General features: G+C 49.2%; 1 protein-coding gene across 1 annotated transcript in view; it reads left to right on the forward strand.

The window, feature by feature from the left end:
- Positions 1–955: 955 nt before the first annotated feature.
- The window catches only part of arid1ab (AT-rich interactive domain 1Ab), a 34,111-nt gene continuing 22,624 nt past the window's right edge, over positions 956–12,442 (forward strand). The window contains exons 1-3 of the mRNA XM_084696041.1: positions 956–2,166; positions 10,979–11,245; positions 11,823–12,425. Of these exons, the coding sequence (XP_084552167.1) occupies positions 1,255–2,166; positions 10,979–11,245; positions 11,823–12,425 (1,782 nt within the window). The 5' untranslated portion in view covers positions 956–1,254. The remainder of the gene's footprint in view (positions 2,167–10,978; positions 11,246–11,822; positions 12,426–12,442) is intronic.

A 12,442-nucleotide genomic window follows, 5' to 3' on the forward strand; every position in this document is an offset into this window, starting at 1 on the left:
AGAGCGTGGTTGTTCTCATTTGATTATTTACTTTCTGCTTTCTCTAAACCTCTCTTATATTATCCTGGCTATTCTATACGCACTCAGAACACATTTTATGGTGACTTTTACCACAAGTATAGCATTCTGTGTTAGATTTCAGTGGCCTACACTGTTTTTTTTCCCCTCCCTCACTGTGTTCTCTTTTTTCTATCTTCACTTCCTGCTCTCTGACTGGCTCAGTCCATCCCCCATCCTTCTTCCTTTTCTATCCTTCTCTCTCTCTCTCTCTCTCCCTCTCTCACTATCTCCCCTCTCTCTTTCACACACACACACACACGCATAAACGCACGTATGCATGCACAAAAAACACGCGCACACACACACACATACAGGCTGTAATTTCATGCTTTCCTTTCCAGAGATCAAGCTCTTTGCTGCTGTTACTCCTCTTATTTGCTCTCAGCACAAGAATGGAGTCAAACACACTTACATTATGACTTATGAATATTACATAGAATAGAACAGAATAGAGACAAACTTAAAATAACTGTGATGTTAATGAGAAATATTTGCATTGAGCAGTCACTGAACCCTGGATCCCAATTAAGATGCTATAGAAATGGAAATGTTAATATCACTATTAAAGTGAACATCTTGTTGACATCTTATCATGTGTCTAGAGACATCTACATATAAACTGAATGAGTATTAGAGGCCATATAATGCAACCCTTGCAAGCATTTGCTAATGTTGGTCTAGCATTAGGGTTACAGCAATGAGAAATGTAAGACATTATGGTCACACAATATATAGACTATGTTGTTATTAATTTGTATGTCTGTTTACTAAATGATCCTATCTAAATGTTAAATAAAACTAGTCTGCAGCTTCTAATGGCAGCTTCCTCATGTAGTCCTACTCCGCATATTGGTACTCCGCTCCGTCTTTTACGTTTGTCTGAGAGCTTCAGTAAAATGGCTGTGTCTCGCGGAGCCTCGTGCTGGTTTGGTCGGTTTCTTGCTCATACTCTCGTTCTGTAACAGAAGCCCCCCCACATTTTGTGTCGGTTGATTTTATTCCCAGGATACGTATTTATATTATTCCACTAACTTTTCAGTCGAACCTGAGTCGGGAGTGGATGCCGGATTCGGTCCGGAGGTAGGGGGAATGAACCGGGATACGGGTACATTGTTATAAATAATTGTATTTATGTTCAATGCTATTCAGAGCTTGATTGTGAGTGACTTGCTGTGAGAGGGAGAGAGTAATATCATGGCCGCTCAGGTCGCTAGCGTAGCCACTCTCAACACTAGCCCGCCATCCGAACTAAAAAAACCGGATCGGGACCCACAGGAGGAGTCGGTACCGGGGGAGAAACAACATGAAAATAAGGAGCCGGGATCTGACAGCGGATCTCCGGGACAGAAGGAACTGCAGGACGGGGCCGCTGGTGGAGATGTAGGGGGAGGAGGGGATCCTGATATGAAGAACGGGAACGGGAATTCGTCCAGGGTGAATAATAATAATAACAGCCAGAATGATACGGGGGGACCTGAGGGGAATAACCATCCCGGAATTGGGCATCACCACCCGGGGCCCTTTCCTCCACCTCCTTACGGTTACAACCAGCACTACAGCCGGGCCCCTTTTCATCAACATGGCGGACAACAAAGCCCTGGCATGGCAGCTGCAGCGGGGCCGGCAGTGCAGCCAGGCAGCATGATGGACCCATACCCACCCAATTCGCATGAACACGGCTTCCCTAACCATTACAACAATTACAGCCCATTTCCGAATCGGACTCCTTATCAGGGCCAAGGATACGCCATGAACTCCCCGCGTAATAGTCAGCCTCCGGCGGCTGGGGGGCAGCCAGGCAAGCAACAGCCACCAGGAGGAACTACAGCTATGGCTGCTTCTTACAATAATCAGAGGTATAACATGGGGAACCCACAACCTACGTCTACCCCTACTTTAAATCAGCTCCTAACATCTCCTAGTTCTACAAGGAGCTACCAGAACTATCCACAAGGAGACTATAGTAACCAGGAAGGGGCCAGCAAGGGACCAGCAGACATGGGCAGTAGCCAGTATGGTGGGGGCCATCCGGGTTGGCAACAAAGGAGCCACCATCCTCCTCCAATGAGCCCGGGAAACACTGGACAACCTCTAAATAGAAATCAGGTAAACTTCTCTTATTGTACATATCTACTTTGAACAAGTTATAGCCATTACACAGCTTTGGGTAATGTCAGAGGCTTCTATTGCTATGGACCTGCCATTGTCTATGTGTAGCTCTCTAAAATGGCTGCCTCTGTTATTTCCTAACACCAGCTCCTGAAGAGCATTTAAAAAGAAAAATAAGCTGAATCTGCGTCTAAAGACACAACTTTCTGAGCCAAGGTGAATGGTGTGATTCTTTGCTTACTTGGGGCGAAGGGGACAAGAGTTTGCATGGAGTAATTGAGGGCTTAAGGTGATTTAATGTTAGTAAAGGCTGTGCTTTTCAACCTCAAGTTATGCCTTATAGCGCAAATACACGACAAATTGCTGTACCTTGTAAGGAATCTTTGCTGAAATGGCTTTTCAGATGTGTTCACGTAAAAGTTTGTTGAAAGGGTTCTTATCAATTTATCAAATTACCAAGATGTAGTCTGACTAATAACTGTTTGTTGAACGATACATACGACTAATTTGCAAGCCAGCACAGCTCGTAAAGAAACGCGAAGTGTTCCTTTCGCTGTCGGCTGTTTATCACAAAACCCAAGTTGCAAAATTGTATCCGCAGTAACAATAATGCATCGTTTGATTATTATCCCGATATTGCTACATTGTAACGAAGAGGGGTGTGTGTTCATTCCACCCTGTTATTGCGACGTTCTTTCCATGTGCGCTTGTAAACACGGCAAGTGATTTGAGTAAGTGCAGATTGCTTTGCTTTGGGATTTGAATTATGGAGGTAAAATCCTTCTGTCAAAGCCAGGAGACAGTTGGTCTTAGGTTGACATGCTAGCTGAGATCTGATTGGCTCGCCATCCTCTGCTCTTGGCCATTTATAATTGCATGTAATGTAACGCTGCAAAACCATAAGCTTGCTTATTTTGACTAGTTTGTTTATGTAAAAGACACAAACTGATTTATTTTTCAGTTATTTAAGATTATGCTTTTTTGTATTTCTGGGAATAGAATATAAATATTATTTGATTATATGTTGTTGTACTTAAACGAACTAGGCTACTAATTGTTTGAAAAAAACATTAACGTTTCTCATCTTATCCTTATTTGTTGCATTTAGCAATATATGTACCGTTGTATAAGCCCTACTGCAGTAATTTGCATGATTGCTGTAAAGCCCACTTGTTTGCAATTCTCAAATCAAATGTTGGCCATTTGAAGTATCTCTGCAATATGTCTGCATGTTAACTACAGTGTTTCTGTTTAGGATGTAAGTAAGTCTACAGACAATCTGGTATAAAATCTAGCAGTAGTGTTCTGGTGTAGGCTGACTCGGGTACAGCTAAGAGAGTAGGTGTGGTCATTTACTTCAGTGGAGAGCAGCGTTGCTGGCGGATCCCAGAACAGTAGTTATTGAGGCTAGAATATCTTGAGCCATGTGAGAGTGAGTCTGACTGGCTGCAGTTGTGTTTACAAGCAGTCAAGGTGTCAGCCAAGTGTCACTGCTTTGTTCACTGGGTTACAATGATGACTTTCCCATGCAGTGTGTAACCATGTCAACACATCTAACCCACATTCTTATCTTGAAGATTGTGATCCACCTGGGTGCACTGCAGTAAGCTTGGTGATGTCTTGACTTATCTTCTAATATAGTGTTCTTGATCTGAGCCAGACCCTAATTAAGATGTCCTCAGAATTCCTGTTTTTGAATGCTAATAATAAAGGTTTTGTTTTTAATTTGTGTGGGAAGTGCAAAATGTGATGCCAATCCCTGTTCAATGATGTCGTCCCTGGGCTCCTGCTCTACCGTTGGGGCTATCCGTCTCAAGACATGGTCATCCTTTCAACTGATGCATTGAGACTTTCATTCTTCTCTTCAGGTGCAGTTGAACACATTTGAGCAATTGACCGTACATTACCTCTGTTTGGGAGGAAAACACGCACCGGAGAATGCATAGGGGGGACATTTAGAGTGATATCCTCGTAGGGACTGTCAACTAACTATATCACACGGTAAAACACAATTTGAATGTTTTAGGTTAGGAATTTTCATTCGAAAAAGCTGTATTTTCTATTTAGGAGGATGTCTCACTGGCAGAAACAGCATTTCTTGAGAGAAGAGGGCGCATCAAAGGAAGATTTCTTCAAATCACATTATTTCCCTGATCATGCAATAAGTCAAGTGTCCTAACTATTTGGGAGACTTGAACAGGCCTTGGTTAGTCTCATCTAAGGACATGGGCAGATCATACCAGGCCAGGCGTATGGGGGAAGCGTAGATCTGGGCTTTGTAGGAGGAAAGTTGTCTCTGGGGTTTCAACGTTTGATCCTGGGGACCCGATGTGGCAACCTGTGGGGCAAAGTCCAACTAGGAAGCTTCTCAGAATGTCCTCTGCTCCAGATCTGTCCTGAGGAGACCTTTGAGGCGGTGATGCTTTAGTCATGTCAGGGTTTCGCTCATCCTGGGGCCTGTTGAGTGGTGGATCCTCCAAGTCTACAGCGCTGAGCAAACTCAAGCTTTGTGGTGAGATCCAGAGAGGGAGAGACTTCCACCTCTCCCACAGCCATGGCCTAAATAGCTTCGGCTCCACTATTGAAAGACGAAGGCTCTTTTGTTAAGTGGAGTAAATGTGCAGACCTGAAGTTTGACATGTCCCATCAACAGATGATGGGAGAACACCTCACGGTTGCGTTTTGGTCGCATGAACCCACGTCTTCCGTTGGCCAGGGAGCGCCTGGATGCGCTGTAGCCAGAAGAGTTGTGTCGATGGAGGGGGAGGAGAGGTGGGCCTGGCCTGAAGGGGCCCTGGCCCGCTTTCAAGGAAGCTCCCTGACTTCTTAGTCTGCACTGCTGAGTAATGATTCTCCACATGCCACACGGACAGCATGCTGCCTCACGGCGCTCTGTTTGTGTGTGCGTGTGCGCGCCCTGTGTGACAGGCTGATCCGCCTGTGTGTGTGTGTGTGTGTGTGTGTGTGTGTGAGTAAGAGAGGGAGAAAAAGTGTCAGTGATACCCAGGGGATGGGGGATGGGGGGGGGGGGGGGGAATGTTTTTGTGAATGATCTTTGGCTGGCTGTGACAGCTGTGTGTATAGTGTAGGCTCACTTATTTGGTGATGGGGTGGGGGGTGCGGAGGGTGTTCCCTCCAAAAGCTGCACTGACCTGCTCGTGCTCCAAGTGCCATCAGATACCCTCCAACGCAATGCCAGACATGGCCGTCTCGGAGACGCCCCCTGTCTCTTTCTTTCTCTCATCACCACCCCTTTATCACCTTCTCTTTCTTAATATATACTTACACATTATATTTTGTGTGTGTCTCTGCAACTCTTTGAGTGTCTATCTCTCTTTGTCCCCCTAAAACATTTTTTTTTTTTTTTTACTTGTTTTAAATAATGTTGGATGGTACATGCTGGCGGTGGCCCTTTGGTCAAGATCTAACCGCACATTCAGATGTGCAAACATTTTCCAAATCCATCAGAATTTTTCTCTTTTGCAGTGTTTGGACAAAATGTCAAACTGGGTTATATTGGAATGTAAGGGTAATTCATTTCTTTTGACATTTACCTTTTAAAAAATGCTCCAGATTAGCATAGTAATATCCCCTTCCAAGCTGGTATGTGGCTGCAGACTTCATTTACATGACGTATGGCGTGTGTGTTTTATGAGGGAAAGTGGTTAACCTTTAAATGGGGGGTGGGCTGCAGAGAGCAAATGGGGGTTAGCTGTTGGTTCTGGGAGGTAGAGATGGATGTTACCTTCGAGCTCTCACAGAGAGCCCTGTTCACCTGTGCTCCACACGCCACAATTGGGAGCTTTGACAAGACCATTTTTAATCACTTGTTTCATTATTTCCCTTGTTCTTTCAGTCTTGTGAGACCGGTGGTGTGTTTTGCCTCAGGGCACACCTTGTAGGAGTGGCAGTAGCGCTATGCGCCCCGCGTTGGCCTTTTTCGCTCGACCTCAGCATTTGCATGGCAGAGGCCCTAACTGTTGCTTCTGGCAAATTCACCTGTTCAACGGTCCTCTGTGCTGTCAGTCATGGCTCTTTGGAGGCGCTCACCAGATACCTGGGAACAGAGTCCAACGTTTTCTTTAGAAGAAAACCCCAGTGTGTGTGTGTGTGTGTGTGTGTGTGTGTGTGTGTGTGTGAGTGAGACGTGTTTCTTCGGTCTAGCAAGACGTACGTCAGGGCCGGCGTGGTGTGAGCGAGCCAGCCGCTGACCCCCAGTCCTCCTGTGACCTTCCTCGGCCTCTGCTCGTTCAGCACCCTGGGGGGGTTTAGGGCCGCAGCAGTGAGCGACGCACGGCAACGGCTCGTCGGTCGGCGAAACAGGCGACTTCAGCACGAGCACCCAGCGACGGCGTCCGGACCCCGCCGAGTCACGTGACCGCTCCCGCCGTGCGCCACGCTGCCCGAGTCTGGTCTCAGTCCATTTGGAGCTTGTGGTGGGGACCGTCTTCCTTTCCCTTCTCTCTCTCGTCTGGAAGGGGAATGCAGCGGCTGAGCTTGAAGATGAGTTTGGCTGACAGGTTGACACACTACTGTCGGTGGGGACGTTCGCTGGTTCCTCAGTGTCTAACCTGACACCACCCTGAAAGACCTGAGAAGCGTGCTCTACTCCAATCTTCAGAAAGGAGCAATTTTTTGGGGAAGGGTCCCTGAAATATCTGGCCTGGCAGTTAGGTCCTTAACATGGTTAAACCTGACGATGACTTGTCAGTGTGCGGACGGCTTTATTACCGTGTCGACTCGGGTTGAGCTTAGCATGCGCGGTGGTCTGCTAGCTGCCTACTAGCATGCTAGGCTCGGCATCCCAAGGAGCATTGCCGTTTGGATTGACGTTTTGAAGCTCGATCCAGCCCTGTTAACTTTTGGTTCTGTAAATTTGGCCTGCAGCTATCTAAATTGATTGGGTTTTCCCTCCGTGTTTGTGTGTGTGTAAGCGCTAACTTTCTCGCTTCCACCCCTCCTTAAGTCTTCAGAATTCTCTCAGAACAGCTGGGGGAACATCTGGGTGAGTAAGTGTGCGGAGCTTCTCCACATTGACTGGGAACACAAGCAGCCCCTCCCCTCCCCCTCCTCTCAGAGTCATGCAGCGGTCAGCTTTAAGTTGGAACCAGTGCTTTTCCTAGCTGTCTGATGTAGTGAGAAAGGCAGACTAATTGCCTAATTGCAAACATGCCGTGCTTTCTTCTCTTTTTTTCCTCCAGGTTTTTGTTTTCGTTACGTCTCAAATAGGTATAAATCGTTGAAGGGTAATCCACTCAGCCAAATTACAATGTGGCCCCTAGCCACAATATTTACTCAAACCATTTCTGAAAGGAGTTGGCCCGAGAAGACTGACTGTTAGCTGGTGTGTGCAGCGTTTCGTGAACGCTGTTGGATTTGTGAATCAGAATTGTCCTTGGACAGGTGTTGGTCAGTGGAGCAGGCCTGGGATTAACTCTCACACACTCTTAAGGGTGTTTTGCTGGGATCAGGTCCGGTGTTAGGTAAGTGACGTAGAGTTTTAAGGAGATCTTTAGTCCTCGGTAACAAGGAGATTTTTAGTCCTCGGTCATATCCCCAGTGATATCTGACGTAGACCGAATAGAATGAGAGCAGCAACACGTATGTGAGTTGTGTGTGAGGGTGGCCCTGTCCTGGGTGCATGAGTGCGTGTGGAGGGGTTTACTGCAGAACAATAGTCTGTCCAAGGCCTCGGCCATGTGGCCATGTGGTGGATTAAATTAGCAGCAGTTGTTTATCGTCTGTCCCCAGTCCATCTGTTTGACTCGGCCGAGTCGACGCAATCTCCGCTATCAGGCAGAACTCCAGCCCTTATTCCACCCTACACACACACTCTTTCACATGTACACAGTACACACCCTGTAAGGATGTGTGTGTGTGTCCGTCAGTCCGTGACACAATATACTCAGTGCAACCTTTTCTGCCAAGAGTGCCTTGGCTTTCCTCTATGCAGATTAGCCATGTGCTAATTGCATTTATTTATTTATTTTTTGGGGAAAGAGAGAGGGAAAAAAGAGAAAAGGCCAGGGGAGGAGTTTCCCCCTGCGATTGATTAGATGACTGGGCAGAAAGCAAGAGAGAGGGAGGGAGGGAGAGCAGCGTGGGTTGGGAATGCTAGCGAGCGTGCCGTCTTGTGTGTCTCGTTATCTGTGAAGCATGTGAACCTTTGAGCGCCATTAAACCTCCTAGATGATGGCTGCTTCTTTTAACTTCCCACCCCAGAAAATACCTGAAAAGACCTCCAGCAAACCCAGGCAGATTTCAACCCGGGCCCATTTTCAAAGGCCTAGAAAGCATTTGCCAGAAGCAGCGTTGATGGATATGGTTTCTCAATTGATATGCCAGTGGGAAGGATTATTCAAACCTTCAAAGAAGGCCATAGTTTTGACAAATAATTGGAGAAATTGTAAGTTCGATAAATGTATCCTAATGCCTTTGCATGCATAAAGGAATCATTAAAGAGTTGACTGGGAAAGTTCCCTGGCATTAACATTTGTGGGCTGACCTCTTAAGGATTATAAGGATAAACATATCTCATCCTTCTGCTAAGGGTAATGCTACCTGTGTGTTTGCCATCACCCCACCATCCAGACTAAAAAGGACCTTATCAATAGCAACCACTGTCCATAAAATAGTGATATTCAGCGACCATAAACATCATGATTTGAATGTTATAACCTTATGGGAAGGCTTCTTTCATACTCTTGGGAATTTCAGATGATGTGAGAACTGAGAATCTAGTTTCTAGGTCTTGGCGTTTTGAAAACATTTTCAAACCAACATTTCTTAAGTTGGAATCCAGGCCTACCTGTTTTCCCGTGACAGGCGGGACCTGCACAAGATAATGATGGGTCATCATTACCCTGGCCACACACAGGAACAGAAGCGCTAGTGTACATACAGCTAGAGATGGCGTTGTCATGGGGATTCCAACACAGGTAGCCAACACGTGGCACAGCCTACTGAACAGCGACAAACCCAAACAACTTCCTGCTCTTCCTCAGCTTACCTTTAGGCTAATATGGTTGGGTATCAAAAATGAACAAGGTACTCCACTGGAATGATAACTGACTGAATTTGTGCGTGGTAAGATATGAAGACATTACTGAGATGTTCAGTTTTCCTGGAATTTTTTGTCTCGTGTGGAGGGTATATTTGGGGGGTAAAACCGCTTGTAGAGAAGTTATGAATAAATAGTCTTATGTCTGATCTCCCCCTGCCTCTGTAGTGTAACGTGTGATACCCTTGAATGTGTGTGTGTGTGTGTGTGTGTGGGGGGGGGGGTGTTGTGGTGGAAGGTGAAGGTATCGAGTAGCTTGCATCCTCCAAAGGGCCGGAGGTTAAAAGTGCAGGAGGGCTCACAGGAGACAACCTTCCGAGGCATGTTGCCTCCTCCCTGCGGTGTGGTCCGTAATGACCCAAGGGAGGGTAGTAATACGCACGCACACACACACACACACACACACAAACACATGCACTCTCTCTCACTCGCTGTCCATGAACCTGACGGCGCTGAGGAGAGTGGGGCCTGGGGGAGGCTGGAGGGAAAACATGGAGTGGAGTGTGTGTTGTTATCTCAGGATGCTGTGACCTCCCGAGTGCCCCGGGAGGCAGTGCCCCCCCCCCCCCTCCTGCGGTGTAGTCAGGCAGGCCCGGGGCCCCCGTAGGGCTGGTGTGTCATTCATACGGTGCCAAGACTGCTTTATTAAGGGCCAGGAAGAGCAGAGACTGGCCCAGGTTCAAACAGCAGTGCAGCTGGGACCTGTTACATTTTCGGCAGACTGCCCTCTCCGTCTCACAGGCTATAAATAGCTCGGCTGGTTGTCTCCCTTAACTAAGACGGGGAGTTTTTTTTTGTTTTTGTTTTTTTTTACACCGAGGGGTGGAGGGGGGGGAGCATATTAATAAGCGTGGGAAGCATGGGAGGGTTTGTCTGGAGCCTGGAGGTGTAGCGAGTCCCAAGCCTGTCGCTGCAGCGTCCGTTAGCCTCTGAGAGCCCGGCGTTTGGCCCCCTGACACAGAAGGGCCCTGGAAAGGTGAGGGCTGTGCGGTATCGGACGGGGGCCGCCTACGATGCGCCTCTCGTTGACCCACACGGGCTTTAGGACCACAGCGCCGGCCGCTGACAGGCCAACCTGCCCACTGCTAAACCCTGTGGACGCCCTCCTCCTCCGCCCGACCCCCCTCCCCCCACCCCTCCCTCTGACTGGGCTTCCTGGTTCTGGCTGTGATGCTGGCCCGGGCCATGTGGAGTTTCCCCCAGCCAAGGTCAGCCCCTCCCCCCTCCCTGCTCCCCCACCCTGACGCAGCTCCAGCTGAGGGGTGGGCTCGGCTCCAGCTACCGCAGACACTTCCATTTCCTTGAGCTTATTTTCATAGAAACCCTTCCCGACGTCTCCAGCGTAACAGGATCCGCCCACTGGCACTGATCTGTTGGGCAGGGAAACACTCCTGGCGGATATAGTGGGCTCATTCATTCATTCTGGGCCAATTCCTTCCTCCCTGTTTTTTTTAAAGTGAGGGGAAACTTATCCAGCGCTGTGATTTCCTTTTTTTTTTTTTTTTTTTTTTTTTACCCCTTCAGTGTTTCATTGACCAACTTATTTAACCCGTGACACGGCTTGCGTAGAACAACTACCAAACCATGCTTATTTGAGCTCATCTTATATAAAACATGAATATTTCACAGATCTCAGTGTTTTGAAGAGTTGGGCTGAAGTGAAGGTGGACGAGGGCATCGTGTGTGTGTGTGTGTGTGTGTGTGTGTGTGTGTGTGTTGTTTCTAACAGTCTGTCTCTCTGCTCTCCAGCCCCCCACCCCGATGGACCAGGTAGGGAAGATTCGTGGACAGCCGTACCCGGCGGCCAACCCCTACACCCAGCAGCAGGGCCAGGGGCAGGGCCAAGGCCCGGGCCAGGGCCAGGGGCAGGGCCAGGGGCAGGTCCCGCCACCGGGACCCCAGCAAGGAGGCTCGTACCCTGGCCAGGGCTACGGCCCCACAGGCCCACAGAGGTACCCCATGGGGCTGCAGGGTCGCACCCCTGGAAGCATGGGAGGAATGCAGTACGGACAACAGGTTGGTCACTTCCCTCCCCTTCGGATTCTCCCACGGCCCTCCCCTTTGTTTTGACATGAAATTCGCAACACAACTGGGTAGTGAGCATGAAAGCAATCCAGCTAAATTGTGGCTGTGAGGCCTGCGGTCTTACGTCAGGCTCCTGGCGTTGAGCTTCGATCACCCCCTCACAAGAGGAGAGAAGTAGCTGTTTTTCTTTGTGGGAACTCTCGCACAACAGCCACTCCAGGCTGGTTTTGATATGTGTCATTTCAGCACCATCTCATATTTTCTTTGAATCCTTGAGCGCTTAAGTGCCTTTGCCAGACGACACACAGCTTTTGTTTTTTCTCCCCTCTGTGCTACCCGGGCAAGGTTGGCGTTTTTCTCCTTTTGCGCCACTTGAGAGTAATGAAACGCAAAGTCGCATTGAAAGCGTTTTGTATAAAGAAACGGCACATTTGAAAGGCTTCAAATGCCCTCAAAACAGCTAGTTCAAGTGGCAGATCACTGGCCTAATACAAAATCCCCTCTATATGAATATAGGAACACACATTCTAACAGCGAGTTGTCTTCTTATGCTTTGTTCCCTCTGTAGATGTCAGCCTATGGACAGCAGGGTCCAGGGGGCTATGGGCAGCAGAGCCAGGGCTACTATGGGCAGCACGGCCCTCCCTCCCACCCTGGCCAGCAGCAGCCCCCCTACCCAGGCCAGTCCCAGAGCACCCCAGCAGCCCAGGGCCCGTACCCCCAGCAGGGCCACCCCTCTCAGCCGCCCAGCCAGCACGGCCAGGCCGGCCCCCCCTACCCGCAGTCCCAGGGCACGCAGGGCCCCCCCCAGGGCCAGCCCCCTTACAGCCAGCCCCCCCAGTCTCAGCCTGGCCAATCGCCCTACTCAGCAACCCAGCCGCAGCAGGGCCCTCCGAACCAGCAGGGCCCGGCCCAGGGCCAGCCCAGCTACCCACAGCCCCCGGGCCCAGGGCAGCCCCCTCAGCAGGCCCCGTCGCAGCAGCAAGGAACGCCCCAGCAGCAGCAGCAGCAGCAGCAGCCTGTGCCTCCTCCCCAGGCCCAGCAGCCTCCAGGCCATGGCCAGCCTCAGGCCCAGCCCCAGCCCCAACAGGGCCAGCCCTCGCCCTACTCCCAGACCCCTCCCCTGCAGCAACAGCAGTCTCCCTTCCAGAGGTTTCCCCCTCCTCCCCAGGTAAAAAAAGAGGAACA

This window comes from Hypomesus nipponensis, chromosome 4, assembly GCF_054491055.1.
Source record: "Hypomesus nipponensis isolate SF chromosome 4, ASM5449105v1, whole genome shotgun sequence".
Classification (NCBI taxonomy): domain Eukaryota; kingdom Metazoa; phylum Chordata; class Actinopteri; order Osmeriformes; family Osmeridae; genus Hypomesus; species Hypomesus nipponensis.